This window comes from Lampetra planeri, chromosome 1 (assembly GCF_965212315.1).
Source record: "Lampetra planeri chromosome 1, kcLamPlan1.2.h2, whole genome shotgun sequence".
Taxonomy (NCBI): Eukaryota; Metazoa; Chordata; class Hyperoartia; order Petromyzontiformes; family Petromyzontidae; genus Lampetra; species Lampetra planeri.
Window position 1 is genome coordinate 24,170,600 of NC_136107.1, and position 12,719 is coordinate 24,183,318.

Consider the following 12,719-nt stretch of genomic DNA (forward strand, 5'->3'; position numbering starts at 1 on the left):
CGCTTGTCCTCCAGGGCGGACGCAAGGTTTTTAAGGACATGGTTGTGACGCCAAGTGTAGCGTCCTTGGGTGAGGCTTGTTTTACACCCTGTTAGAATGTGCCTAAGGTTGGCTGGCATGGAACAGAGGGCACAGACCGGATCTTCACCATACCATTGGTGAAGATTAACTGGTGTTGGAAAGACGTCATATGTTGCTCTGATGGAAAAGCTCAACCGCCTCGCTTCCATGGCCCACAGATCCTTCCAGCTGATCTTCGTTCAGCAACCGGAAGCGAATGCAACTCGGCGAGCACTCGATGAACATTGCGGGACATGTGCTGATCCGAATCAGAATATACTGGAGGCATCCCATGAGCTCTTTTTAAAATGTCAGCACGTCCTGCCCGACTACTGATTGGCCTTGGGATTCTGTTATTTGCAGAATGGTGCTCCACCCGTTCTGCACGGACTAATCGGGCCAAAAATTGACACGTGAATTATTGGGGAAATGCTTTTTTTCAGAATTGACGAACGTTGGAAGTTTGCAAATGTGTGGAAACTCTGCATGAATCAGGCAATTTTTATTGTACTGTGTTGTATGTAAATCTCCATTGCATTTCAAACCTGGCCCTGCTGTGGTCTGTGCTTTTAAATGTCTTTAAATACATGTATAGGCATGTAACTGTAATAGTGCTATATATTGCGCCACAGCTAAAGACTGCCCTCTAGAGGTATGTGCAGTCGGGCGGTTTCGGTGGTGGGGGGTGCAGATATTTCTTCAACCCAAGGGCCCACCACAAGTTTTTGCAGCCCCCTACCACGACACACCTACCCAGTGTAAATTGCAGAGAAGCACGTGCAAGACTGATCAGCCCAATTATCGAGTCAAAAGGTCAACGTTTTCATAATTTTGACCTCACATAAGCCAAGATAAAGAACGAAGCACAAACTGGGAGCGTTGTCACCTTTTACTTGCAATAAAGTTACACTGGATGTGTGTATATATAAACATACACATACAATGTGATAACTTTCATTTCATGATTTTAACCCCCTGATCATGTACAGCATATCCAACTTTAAAATTACAGCATTACATTTCTCAAAAACGTTTGTGTGTTTAATAGCTATGAAATGACTCATATCTATAAATAAGTGTATTCTATTATGGTAGTGTAATAAATAATCTAAATAACTTTAGTAATTAAGTTAAGTTGTAAAAAATAAGTAAAGTGGACATTACAATATTTTCCAACACTCCTCACCAACACAGCTACAAACTTACACTTCATCTGTCTTACTTCCTCATCGATAGTTGTGAATATTGTGGTACAGTAAAATTGAACCCATCTGTTATACAAAATCCTAAAACTCACACAACAGTCACGGTATAACAGGGCAACTAGGCTTATCAGTTACGACAAAAAGGTATATATGAATGTATTACCTACAATTGTATCTACTGCAGTTGCTATTGGCAGTAATGTAAGAACCATAACATTGAATGGAAGGTTGCTACTTTCACAAGGTTAGTTACAATTGAAGCCTCTTTATGGTAGAAATAAGTGCCATTAAAGGCATCTGCTGATAAAAACACTCTTCGATGCAATATTAATGGTAAATTGTACTTTAAAATGTGCACAACATTCCCATTGCACTCGTTACTCCCACTCTTGTCAAGTGATTTGGGATTGCCTATTTGTGTAGTCTTATTCATCAATTATGTATTATTTACATGCACATACAAACTGTACATAAACCATTGATAGCCACTTCAACGTTTCATACTGATTTTCATAAAGTTGTTGGGTTTACAGAATACGTGCTTGCAGTAATATACTTTTGTCGAAAGATATTGTTCAGAAAGGTAATTTACATTAAATGGAAATTGTGCATTTCTCAATGTAGTAATGATGATCCAAAAAAGCAAGAGTTACTATCCATCGTATGTTCTGTTAAACATGTGTTTATGTGAAGATATCTTTAATTGTGTTGCTGTTTTCGTTGTTGACTTGGATCTTATCTGCAAATAAAAGAATAACATTGGAATGAAAACATGGATATGCTTTTTATTAATCATTGCCAATTTGTTAAGCATTACTATATGTATTAAGCATAGTGTTAATATGTAATATCCGGGTTAAAACATAACACAGTTAAAGAGTTTGTTTTGCATAAGAATAAAATGTGCACTTAAATTATATTACAAACTTAGTAATACTTTCAATGTGCTTTATAGAAAACCCAATTTGATAACTTAGTTGCAACATCTAAATTTAGATGCACACTGCCTTGAGTGTTGTGACTGTCTCATAGTGCAGGATAGGTCAAAGTTGCATTAATTCACCTGCTCCTGCATCCCATACACATGTGCAATTTGACATTTTGTAAATGGTAACATGTGGACATAGAAGCTCTGCGCTCTTATTTAAGCTTTGTGAAAATTGTCAATGTTTTAAATTTGCATGGTTCACGTATATTTGGTACTTTTATTAGTATCGCAGTAGATGACTAATAATTATATACCAAACATTAAAAAAAAAATTGCCCACAAAGTGTCATGGAATTCCATATCTAAACACCCAGTGTCTGCGAGCAACCTTATAAGGTCAAATAGCTATTGCAGCAAATATAAATTTATTTTTGAATCCCGTTGTATCTTGTGGGAATTATGCACATTTTGCTGATGTAAAATGTGCTTTTGTTTACAGTGTTTTTTTCCCTTCTATAATCACTGGTGACGTCATCTTTTTCAGTAGATGGCAGCAGATGCACCCTTTTTATCACGTGGTCTTGATGTTTCCTTCAATAGCCGATGTTATATCGTGCAGGGTTTCCCAAACTCCGGTCTTCAGAACCCACCACGCTACGTCTTTCCTCGCAGACAGCCTGAATTGCCGAGCGCATCACTTGGGACGTGTTTAACAATTATCAGGTGAAAGCAGCGTGAGGGTTCATTTGTATTTGGTGGGTCACGAGGACTGGAGTATGGAAAACTTTGTTGTAGTGTGTTTAATGTATGCAGCTCAGATTTTCACTTTAAAACAATCCACATGCATTGTAGAAATGGGCTCATTGTGACCATCTACATATCCTGAGTTTTCTTTTATATATTTTTCTTCATCCTTGAAAATTAAACTACAACTTTCACAATGCATAACTTATTCTAGAGAATTGTGAAACTGCACCTTTTATCAATATCAGTGGCAGTAATATTCAAATCACTATAAGCTGAAGGCTTCCCATAATACACACCTGCTAGTAGCCTGAACTTCACTGCTCTATCTTAGACTTTCGTTGTTCACTCATTAGCATACGTTTCCCTGTATTGGTCTCCATTCACTTGTGGTTTATTGAGTGCGTTAATGGGGGGTAAGAATGGCATGGCATTTGCTGGGTTCTCACCACTGAGACAAGTTGACAAGCAGGTCTTGGCACTGATGAAGTTGTTGTTGTTGCCGCCACAGCCCGAGTAATTAAATGGAAGACAAGAGCGCTTCTGGATGTTGTAGTAGAAGCGGCGGAAATTTCCTTGGCAGTCTCCAGTATCATGTCGGCTCAGACATTCCCGCGGGGTGTCTGCAAAGAAGGATAAGAGGGAGTTGGGAATGTGATGTACTTTTACTCTATTCAGAACAACTCACGTTGCACGGTCGGAATACTCTTGAAAGAAGGGATAAGGGCTTCTTTATAAAGTAATATTGATTGACGTGTGTGTGTTTTCTCCCATAACATGAATGTAATTTAACCTCCAAGTAAATGCAACGTTATTTTTCCAGATGCTTGAATACGACAGCTCACAGTAATAAATTGGCTTTGCTACAATGAGCCTTTGAAAAGCTGGTTTGCTACATTGATTTGCCAAGTGCAGCTGCCAGCATTCACTTGATTTTCAAGAGAGAACCTTTGCAGGGTCTCTGCTATGTGTAAAGAATATAAATTGCTAAGTTTTCAATGATATTGTGCACACAACCAAATTCAAACAACTCTACCTTTGTGTGCACATCGTTAGCGCACCTCAATGCAATTCCACAACACAGGGTTTGATTCATGACCATGCACAACACCAATTTCAACGAGTAACTGTATCTGACTTTGGGCTTAGGAAACAGCCGGGGGTGGTATGGTCAGTAGCATGTCCCATTCCCCCTTTGTTCCTAAGCGCTTGCTTGCAATGCCTGTCCCTGCTGTCTATAATGTGTCATCAGATGTCTGGAGACTTACTGGGCTTCTCAATGCAAGAAAAGACGCAGGACTCTTTGTCTTCAAAGCGGTTACTGTTGCCACCGCAGCCTCCATATACAAAGGGCATGCACATGCCCAATGTCATGTTATAGAAGTAGCGGGTAATGTGTGCTCGGCAGCGTCCCGTCTCTGCGTCTGGTCGGCAAAGCTTGGGAATTTCTGCAAAATAAAAACAACAGATTTAAAATGTATAATTAGAATCGCCATTAGCAGCAGCAGCAACTGATGCATCAACAGCAATAATGCTCTGGCTGATTATGGTACGGCACATTCACAGTCTTCATTAACGCTGCTTTTATAACGTACAATTGTATAAAGCTATTGTTTTAGGCAGTTGCTTTTAGCAAATGTCATTGCCCACTCACTCGATTAGTCTATAATCATACTTTGCAGTCCTTTGTAAATTCTGAGCTAGCTCTCTATCCCCTTAACCATACTGCACTGACCAGTGTGGTGAAGTATAGTAAAAAAAAACCCATGACTGGCATAGCATGGCCTTCATTCGTTTTTATTGTGTATACTAAAACACTGAGTGGCATCACAGAAATATTTTAATATTGTTCTGGAAATGCATGCCATAATATGAACTTAAGAGTTGAAATTAAACAAATTGTGACGAAAACTATTGGCAATTATGCCCTCCACAATGCTGTCTCAGTTCCCTGGTAAAGGCAAAGCAATACATCCCCACAATCTACCCATAGTCTACTGCTCAGCTTTTTCAGTGATGCCGCTTAGCTCTTCGATGATTCCCTGCAGAAGCCCTTCGCATGTTAAGTGAAATGTTGGACATCACACCAAACACACGACATCACATCAGAACTACACCCGTATTTTCCGTCACTTGCTAGCGAGTCACAGAGCAATTGCTGGTAAAAAGAGACTCGTGGCACTCACTTTTGATGAAGCTGCATGCCGCACGGCACTCCTGCATCGTCTCGAAGTTGTTCTCATTGCTATGGCATCCTCCGTAGATGAAGGACTCACAGCGGAGGGTGCTGCGGTTAAAGAAGTAGCGTGGGAAGGCGGCACGGCAGTCTCCAGGCTTTGCAGGCAGAGTGCATGTCACCCGCTGGTCTGCACACGCCACAAGCACAATACGAGATGTTCACTGTGCTCACATTAAATATGCCCAGTTATGTGGCTCTACCATGGTCCCGTTGATCATACAGCTGCTGGGTGATGCTGTGGCAGAACACTCAACTACTGATTGCGAGTTTAAAATCCAAATTGTACAAATGTTGGTCAGTGCAGGGTGCCCATGACAAAGACCACCCGTATAGTCTTTATAGACTTTTCGGGCAAGTGCTGTTAGCGAATAAGCACCTATGACGGCTGGCACGGCACACGAGGGGGGGGGAGGGGGTGGCCAGCAGCACGCCCGGCCGCTTTCTAGTTGTTTAAACAGCGCACCAGGTACTCATTTGAGGCCGAGTCGACATAGGAGAGGCACAGGACCGGTTCAGATAATCTTCACTGGTGTTGGTAGCCGTGAGCTGGAATCTAGCTCGGGTCACTAACCGCTATACCATCGCTCCCCACCTGATATCATTTACCCTCAATATTACAGGCATGCCTCCGTTCTACCCCGTAGTATGTGCACACACTGTGGAATAAACCGCACCGCACTTTATACCATAACGCACAATCACAAATGTATGTACGTTGGACTTTTTTCGCACCGTACGTAGTCAACCGCACTAATCGGAGGTGCGGGGGAAGAACAACAAACTAAACACAAAAAAGCAGTTCCAAAGAAATGAGTTTTCAATCCGGACTTAAAAGTGCATATAGCTCCAGTGGCTTCCTAATATCGGAAGAGCATTCCAAACGGCTTCCTCCAGTATAAAAATGCACATTATGATTCTGATAAATACATACAGCGCACTGCGTTCTGAACCCAATGAGCACCTTAAATTGATTCCCAGCCATAGCTAATATCACTGGTGATTAATATGAAATTTGGTTTTTAAAACCAATTTAATAGGTTTTTAAGACTAATTTACGAATAACTTTTTGTGTGTGTGTGTGCGTTAAGTTTGTTAGCACGGTTGCCTACGCACGGTGCGAAATAAATTCTAAATAAAAATAAATGCTCCACATACATACGTACGTGATTTCTACATTTGAAGTTTTCTTGAGTGCAATGACCCATACTCTTTGGTTCTTTCGGTAAAGTCACGTAGGTACCTACTAAGTGACGTAGGTACCTAAAGTCAGACTTTATCTACGTGACTTTACCGAAAGAACCAAAGCATACGTACGTGACCCAGTTTTTGCATCTCGCACTTAGCCAAATGATCAGCAATGGTGAAAATTTGGTCAAACAGCCCTTACGATCGGGAAAAAGGCCTTCATCCAAACCGTACGAGAACGCGGCGGAACGCGTGACGAACGTTGCATTACCGTCCAAGCTGGGTGAGCCATTCACGAGCACCACCACCGACGACACCAGCAGCAAAGCAATAGCAGAGGCGAGGCGTTCCATCTCGTCTCTCCACTCGTGGTCGCTCTGAACTTGTTGGAGAGCCTTCGAGTTGATCTCACCGCCAGTCGAAGCTCACTCAGCACTACCGAGTGGGAGGTGAATCCCGAACCACGTTTATACCCGCGCGAGGATGCCGCCCCGCAGCGTCAATCAGCCCAGCAGCCCTCTTTGCCTCCTCCCCCACCGTTGTTCCATCCCCGTGCGCAGCGCGGGTCGGGCGTGCGAGGTGAGAGGGGGCGGTGATGATGCGGTCATCCGCGGGGACTCTGTGAGTCACGCTGACGCACGCGCGCCACTTCATGGGAAAGACGTCTGGCGGGGGTTGATAAATTGCTCACCGCATTTCATTAACTTTTGCTGCACGTTGGAGAAAGTGACGCCGTTCGCCCCACCGTCAAATATGAAGTTGCGTAAAATATAATTGCTCTTTGGTTTTCTTGGTTCTATCGGTAAAGTCACGTAGAAGGGAAATAAAAAAATATTTTTTGACATATTTTTTATTATTTTATTATTTCCCTTCTACGTGATGAAATAAAATGTTTTTAATATTTTTATTATTGTATTATTTCCCTTCGACATGACTTTACTGAAAGAGCCAAGAATATGAATCCCTGCAGTCACGAAAGCTTTACATCAAAATTTACTCTTTGGTTCTTTCGGTAAAGTCATGTAGGTGAAAATAAAATAAAAATAACTAAATCTACGTGACTTTACCGAAAGAACCAAAGAGTATGGATCCTTGCAGTCACTAAAACTTAAAATCTAGAATTAAAATGTAATTATTGTGTTAATATGTGTATACGGCTTGGTGAAATGTGCAGTCGGCAATTGCCATCATCATGATCATCATTATTGTACTGGAATTGTTTCCAGACTGATATTTAAGCATTTGAATGATCTCCGATCAGTGAAGATAATAATTATACGGAACACGTAAAATAATAAATCCCTATAAAGTACAGTAAAACGTTGGATTGCGAGTAACTTGGTCTGCGAATGTTTTGCAAGACGAGCAAAATGTTTAAATGAATATTAATTTGATAAACGAGCAAGGTCTTGCAATACGAGTAATATGTATACGCTTTGTCTACCGAGTGTCACGTGACATACGAGTGCTTTGATATACGAGTGCTTTGGATTATAAACACGTTTCCGGAACGAATTATGCTCGCAATCCAAGGTTTTACTGTACATAGTTTTACATTTTTTTTTAACCTATGACACGGCGCTGATGCTATTTTTAGCCTAATATCTAACCGATATCGTCATCAGCGATATTCAATCCACTGCTGGATGCAGCTCTCCTCAAGCTGCAACGATCTCATGTTCTTGCGATGTCATAATAATGATAACCTTTATACTGGTAGGAACCTCCTGGTTACACCAGCCCACAGGGGATTATAGTGTCCGTCCGTCGTGCAGGGAGGGGCTGGGTGGGGAGGGGAGGGTGGGGAGGGGCTGGGTGGGGAGGGTGGGGCTGGATGGGGAGGGGAGGGTGGGGAGGGGCTGGGTGGAGAAGGTGGGGAGGGGCTGGGTGGGGAGGGTGGGGCTGGGTGGGGGGTGGGAGGGGTGGGGCTAGGTGGGGAGGGGCTGGTCACCCCGTGGTGCCCTTATAAAACTCAACGTTTAACCTACTCACGCCGGCTTGTACCGCCCTCACAGTCGGCCATATTTGCGGAATACACCACGCCGCCGTTGACCCTGGCCATTGACCGAGCAACCCAACGTTCCTACCAGCTCCCTCCGCAGGAATGTGTTCTCAAATGTACATAGTTAAACGAAGCATCTTTGTAAACATTAATCACGTTAATAAAGTTGACCTTATTTAAACTTGTTTGGATATGCAGCATGTATACAACATATATAACACAAGATTTTATGTTTATTTTGGAAGCTGTTCAATTAATATTATTTGGGTCTTTCGGTAAAAGCCACGTAGATAGAAAAACATATATCACTACTTTATACTGTAACTAGCAGAAGTACCCGGCGTTGCCCGGGTGAAAAATATATTTCTTAATAACCTTACATATATACACAGATTTCATTGTTATGTAATGTTTGAAAGTTTTCAGAAGATTTTAAATGTATTTTCCCCCCGGGCAACGCTGGGTATATCGAGTTTATACCACAAAGTCGTCGCTTGACACGGGTGGGGTGTCGAGGCCGAGTACCGTGCAGAGCCTCCGGCCTCGCCTAGATTGCCCAACCGGCTGAGGCTGGGTACTGGGGCCGTTACCCCCCCCCCCCGCGCTACAATAATACTGTCTAATCGCGATAATTTTATTATCTACCAACCCTATAATAGTAATTGCACACATTGGGGTGGGGGGGGGGTGAAGAGGACGTGAAACTTTGATGAATTTACCTCAGAGTCGCGTGTTAATGCGTGCACATATTTTTAACGGGAATTAAAAATGGCGTCCACCCCGCAACGAATGCGTCGCTACCCATTGCCAGGGGCAACCGCCGTGGAAAACCAAACGGACCAATCGTGTCTCGTAAATCCCTCACATTTCGTCCAATGAAACTGCGTATGGTCCGGCGACATACAGACAGACAGACACACACACATACAGACAGATTTGCGATTTTATATATATAGATATAAACTCCTGTGAATGCTTCTAGAAATGTTATGCATATTATGTAATAAATAAATAAAAAAGGATGTTTTCTGGCATTGGGTCTGGAAGTACATGTTAACACCTGTAGCAATAAGCTGCGAATGGCAGGCTGGGTGTTAGGTGAGATCATTCGTAACGACCATCATGGCTTCAACTTTTTCGTCAAAGGATTCCATTTGCGTGTTGCCAATCATCTACCTCATTTTTTCTGCTTTCAACACTCCCCATTGCTTGCTATGACACATTGTATGCGCTATGTTTATTCGAAATGAATATTATATAAGCTTTTGTCAAACCAGTATTACGTTATATGAATCTATGCTTAATATGCAGGAAAGACTTCACGTCATTGTTACCCTGTATTGCCATGGCTCCTCTCGGTCACCTACAGAATCAAATTGTGAAATGTGTTCCCATGTTTTTTTTTTAAATACCGTTACCATGGCGAGTGACGGAGACTCACTTGAATTGCTTTTTTCTGTTTTATGAAGCGGATGTTTTTTTAATGAGGTTTGGGTGTGGACTCTGCGGTTTGTGGGAAAGAAGTCGCACGCGGTATACGACACTCTTCTGAACTGAGAACACCACCGCTCATGCGGAACACTTCGTAGACTGATCTATGACAACACTCAGAGGTCAAGTCAAAGTTGCCTCCACGTTCGAACGAGATATTTCACGCCACTCATCTCCATCGGTGGCCCTCGTCTTGTTTGAAAATTATTGTGTGATGAGAGAGGACATTGTGTCAGTAACTTCCGAATTAAGCTTCGGGATTGTATTTGTTTGAACACATGTATACATGTATTGATACTGTATTCGTAATATTATTTATTTGATACTGTTTCTAGTCTCAGTCCATCATCCCTCTGGGTTCACTAAAATAGTTACCCCTTTTCCGGAAGTCAACAGTCCAGTCGTTGTCTTATGGGTAAATTAACCCCCTGCCTATAGGAATGAAGATTTCCATTGGTCTGCTCAAATACTGCTGTGAAATTTCTATGATGCTGACTAATTGTTCATAACTAGTGTTTATGGGAAACAATAAGCCAGCTACAAATATACAAAACTGAACCCCACAATCTTAATTTTAGAACTTTCGTGACTGCAGGAATTATTATTTGGTTCTTTCGGTTAAGTCACGTCTAAAGATAAAATAATAAATTAAATTAAATAATAGAATACGACGTTTCGATTGCAACACAAGCAATCATCATCAGGTATAATGAAATAGCGACATAATATCTAACCAGAAAACTATAGACAGACATATTAGCAGACAGATATCACAAGATACATACATAGCGAGAGCAACACAGGTGACAGAGAGGGGTGATCGTCTCTGTGGGGTGGCCTTAAATAGACAGAGGGGGGGCGGAGGCAGAGAGAGGGAGGGGGGTTAGAAAAAAATAGCATATCAATGAGTGGTCCAAAAGAAAACGTGGTGCTGCGAGTACGATGGCACAGCAAGCAAGCCTGAAAATCAGGAGAAAGACACACTAAAATTAAATAACCTAGTAAAATATCGAAATGTAATGTGTTGTATTACATTACATTTCGATATTTTACTAGGTTATTTAATTTTAGTGTGTCTTTCTCCTGATTTTCAGGCTTGCTTGCTGTGCCATCGTACTCGCAGCACCACGTTTTCTTTTGGACCACTCATTGATATGCTAATTTTTTCTAACCCCCCTCCCTCTCTCTGCCTCCGCCCCCCCTCTGTCTATTTAAGGCCACCCCACAGAGACGATCACCCCTCTCTGTCACCTGTGTTGCTCTCGCTATGTATGTATCTTGTGATATCTGTCTGCTAATATGTCTGTCTATAGTTTTCTGGTTAGATATTATGTCGCTATTTCATTATACCTGATGATGATTGCTTGTGTTGCAATCGAAACGTCGTATTCTATTATTTAATTTAATTTATTATTTTATCTTTAGACGTGACTTAACCGAAAGAACCAAATAATGAACCCCACAACTTCTCGCCTTCAAAACGCAGTCTTTTTTTTTTATTACACGCTTTAATTAACTCACTCTGTCTGTTGTTGTATCCTCAAATCTTGTAACTAAACTTTAACCCACTTCCCAATGTGGTATCGACTGCAAACTTGGTATACTTATGTCATACTGATAACAATAATATATTCTATCATAAAAAATATACTGTATATTTTTAAACATTCTTCTTTATATGTTATGTTACGGCTTGGGTCTAATTGTCCATGGTTAACTAACGTGGGCTGTAATTGCCCACGGTCCCTTACGTTATGGCAAGCTTCGGGGCCACTTCCTGGAGTCGTGGAGTTCTTCCATTACTATAGTACATTCATGTTTACCATGTGACGATCGATCTACTGCTGGATGGCTGCTATGAATCTCTACACGAAGTGCTACTTCGTTGAGCTATTGTTTGTGGCCCAGGTAGGTTCTGCAAAAAGAAGTTAAAATAAATTTTGGTTACAATATTTGATGACACGAAAAAGTACAAAATAATATATATTTTAAACTTTTTTTAAAACACGCTTTTATGAAATGTACTAAAAAGTAAAAAAATTATGTTCAAGTACTTTGCATTATATATGTTTAATATACTGTTGTTGTAACTGACTACAAATAAAAGCTTGGGGCACTCATATTAACGCCTTTAAAACTTTAGGTTACAATTACAACATATGAACAATATATGACCAGTTACTTTCGATTGTCAATCCACACATATTCAGAAAAATAAACGGATTACAAACTTTACGTTTAAATTACAACATATGAACAACATATGAGCAGTTACTTTACGTTAAATAACAACATATAAACAACATCAAAAAATAGCACGAGCGCCTCACGCTTTTATTTTTAGTCAGTTAAAACAACAGTATATGAAACATATATAAGGCAAAGTACTTGAACAGAAAAAAAAATATTTGTAACTTTTTAGTACATTTCATAAAAGCGTGTTTAAATTAAAAAATATATATATATATTATTTTACTATAGCACACAAACGAAGGCCAAAATAAATATGGGTATTACCAAAAACCCCAGACCAAAACCTGTCATGTGCAGACATTTGGCACGCACTCTGTCTCGACTTTATCCGCAGCCATTCACCCCATTCTTGTGAAGGACCTACGTTACTAATCTCCTAAGGAATTTCAAACAATGGTTCACTTATTAAATTCAAGACCAGTGCTCTTTAATTAATGTTTTTCTTGCTGGCCCCTTGACAACGCATATTTGCATGTACATGTGTAGTTTTTCAGCAAACAAACATCAAGTTTCAGTTTTAAGTTTCTTTTATTTGGTATAGCCCTGTGAGCCATTCGGCTCTTGAATCGGGTGCAACCGCAACAAATAAAAAACAAAAACATAAACAAGAAA

The 12,719-nt window shown here is 40.9% G+C and overlaps 1 protein-coding gene across 1 annotated transcript; it reads right to left on the reverse strand.

Annotated features, from left to right (window-relative positions):
- Positions 1-934: 934 nt before the first annotated feature.
- On the reverse strand, positions 935-6,917 carry LOC144720537 (carboxypeptidase inhibitor SmCI-like). The gene is made up of 5 exons (XM_078597326.1): positions 6,633-6,917; positions 5,124-5,303; positions 4,206-4,385; positions 3,387-3,560; positions 935-2,004 (listed from the first exon to the last, which is right to left on the reverse strand). Exons 1-5 carry the CDS (start codon positions 6,712-6,714, stop codon positions 1,949-1,951), a joined length of 672 nt encoding a protein of 223 aa, XP_078453452.1. The 5' UTR covers positions 6,715-6,917; the 3' UTR covers positions 935-1,948.
- Positions 6,918-12,719: the final 5,802 nt, after the last annotated feature.

Excerpts from the sequence above, each read along its gene's own strand:
- LOC144720537 (XM_078597326.1), bottom strand. The coding sequence starts at position 6,714 with ATGGAACGCCTCGCCTCTGCTATTGCTTTGCTGCTGGTGTCGTCGGTG. Across the intron at positions 3,561-4,205 it reads TTCTTGCATTGAGAAGCCCA|ACACCCCGCGGGAATGTCTG; the intron begins GTAAGTCTCCAG and ends CCTTCTTTGCAG. Across the intron at positions 2,005-3,386 it reads CTTGTCAACTTGTCTCAGTG|ATAAGATCCAAGTCAACAAC; the intron begins GTGAGAACCCAG and ends TTTTATTTGCAG.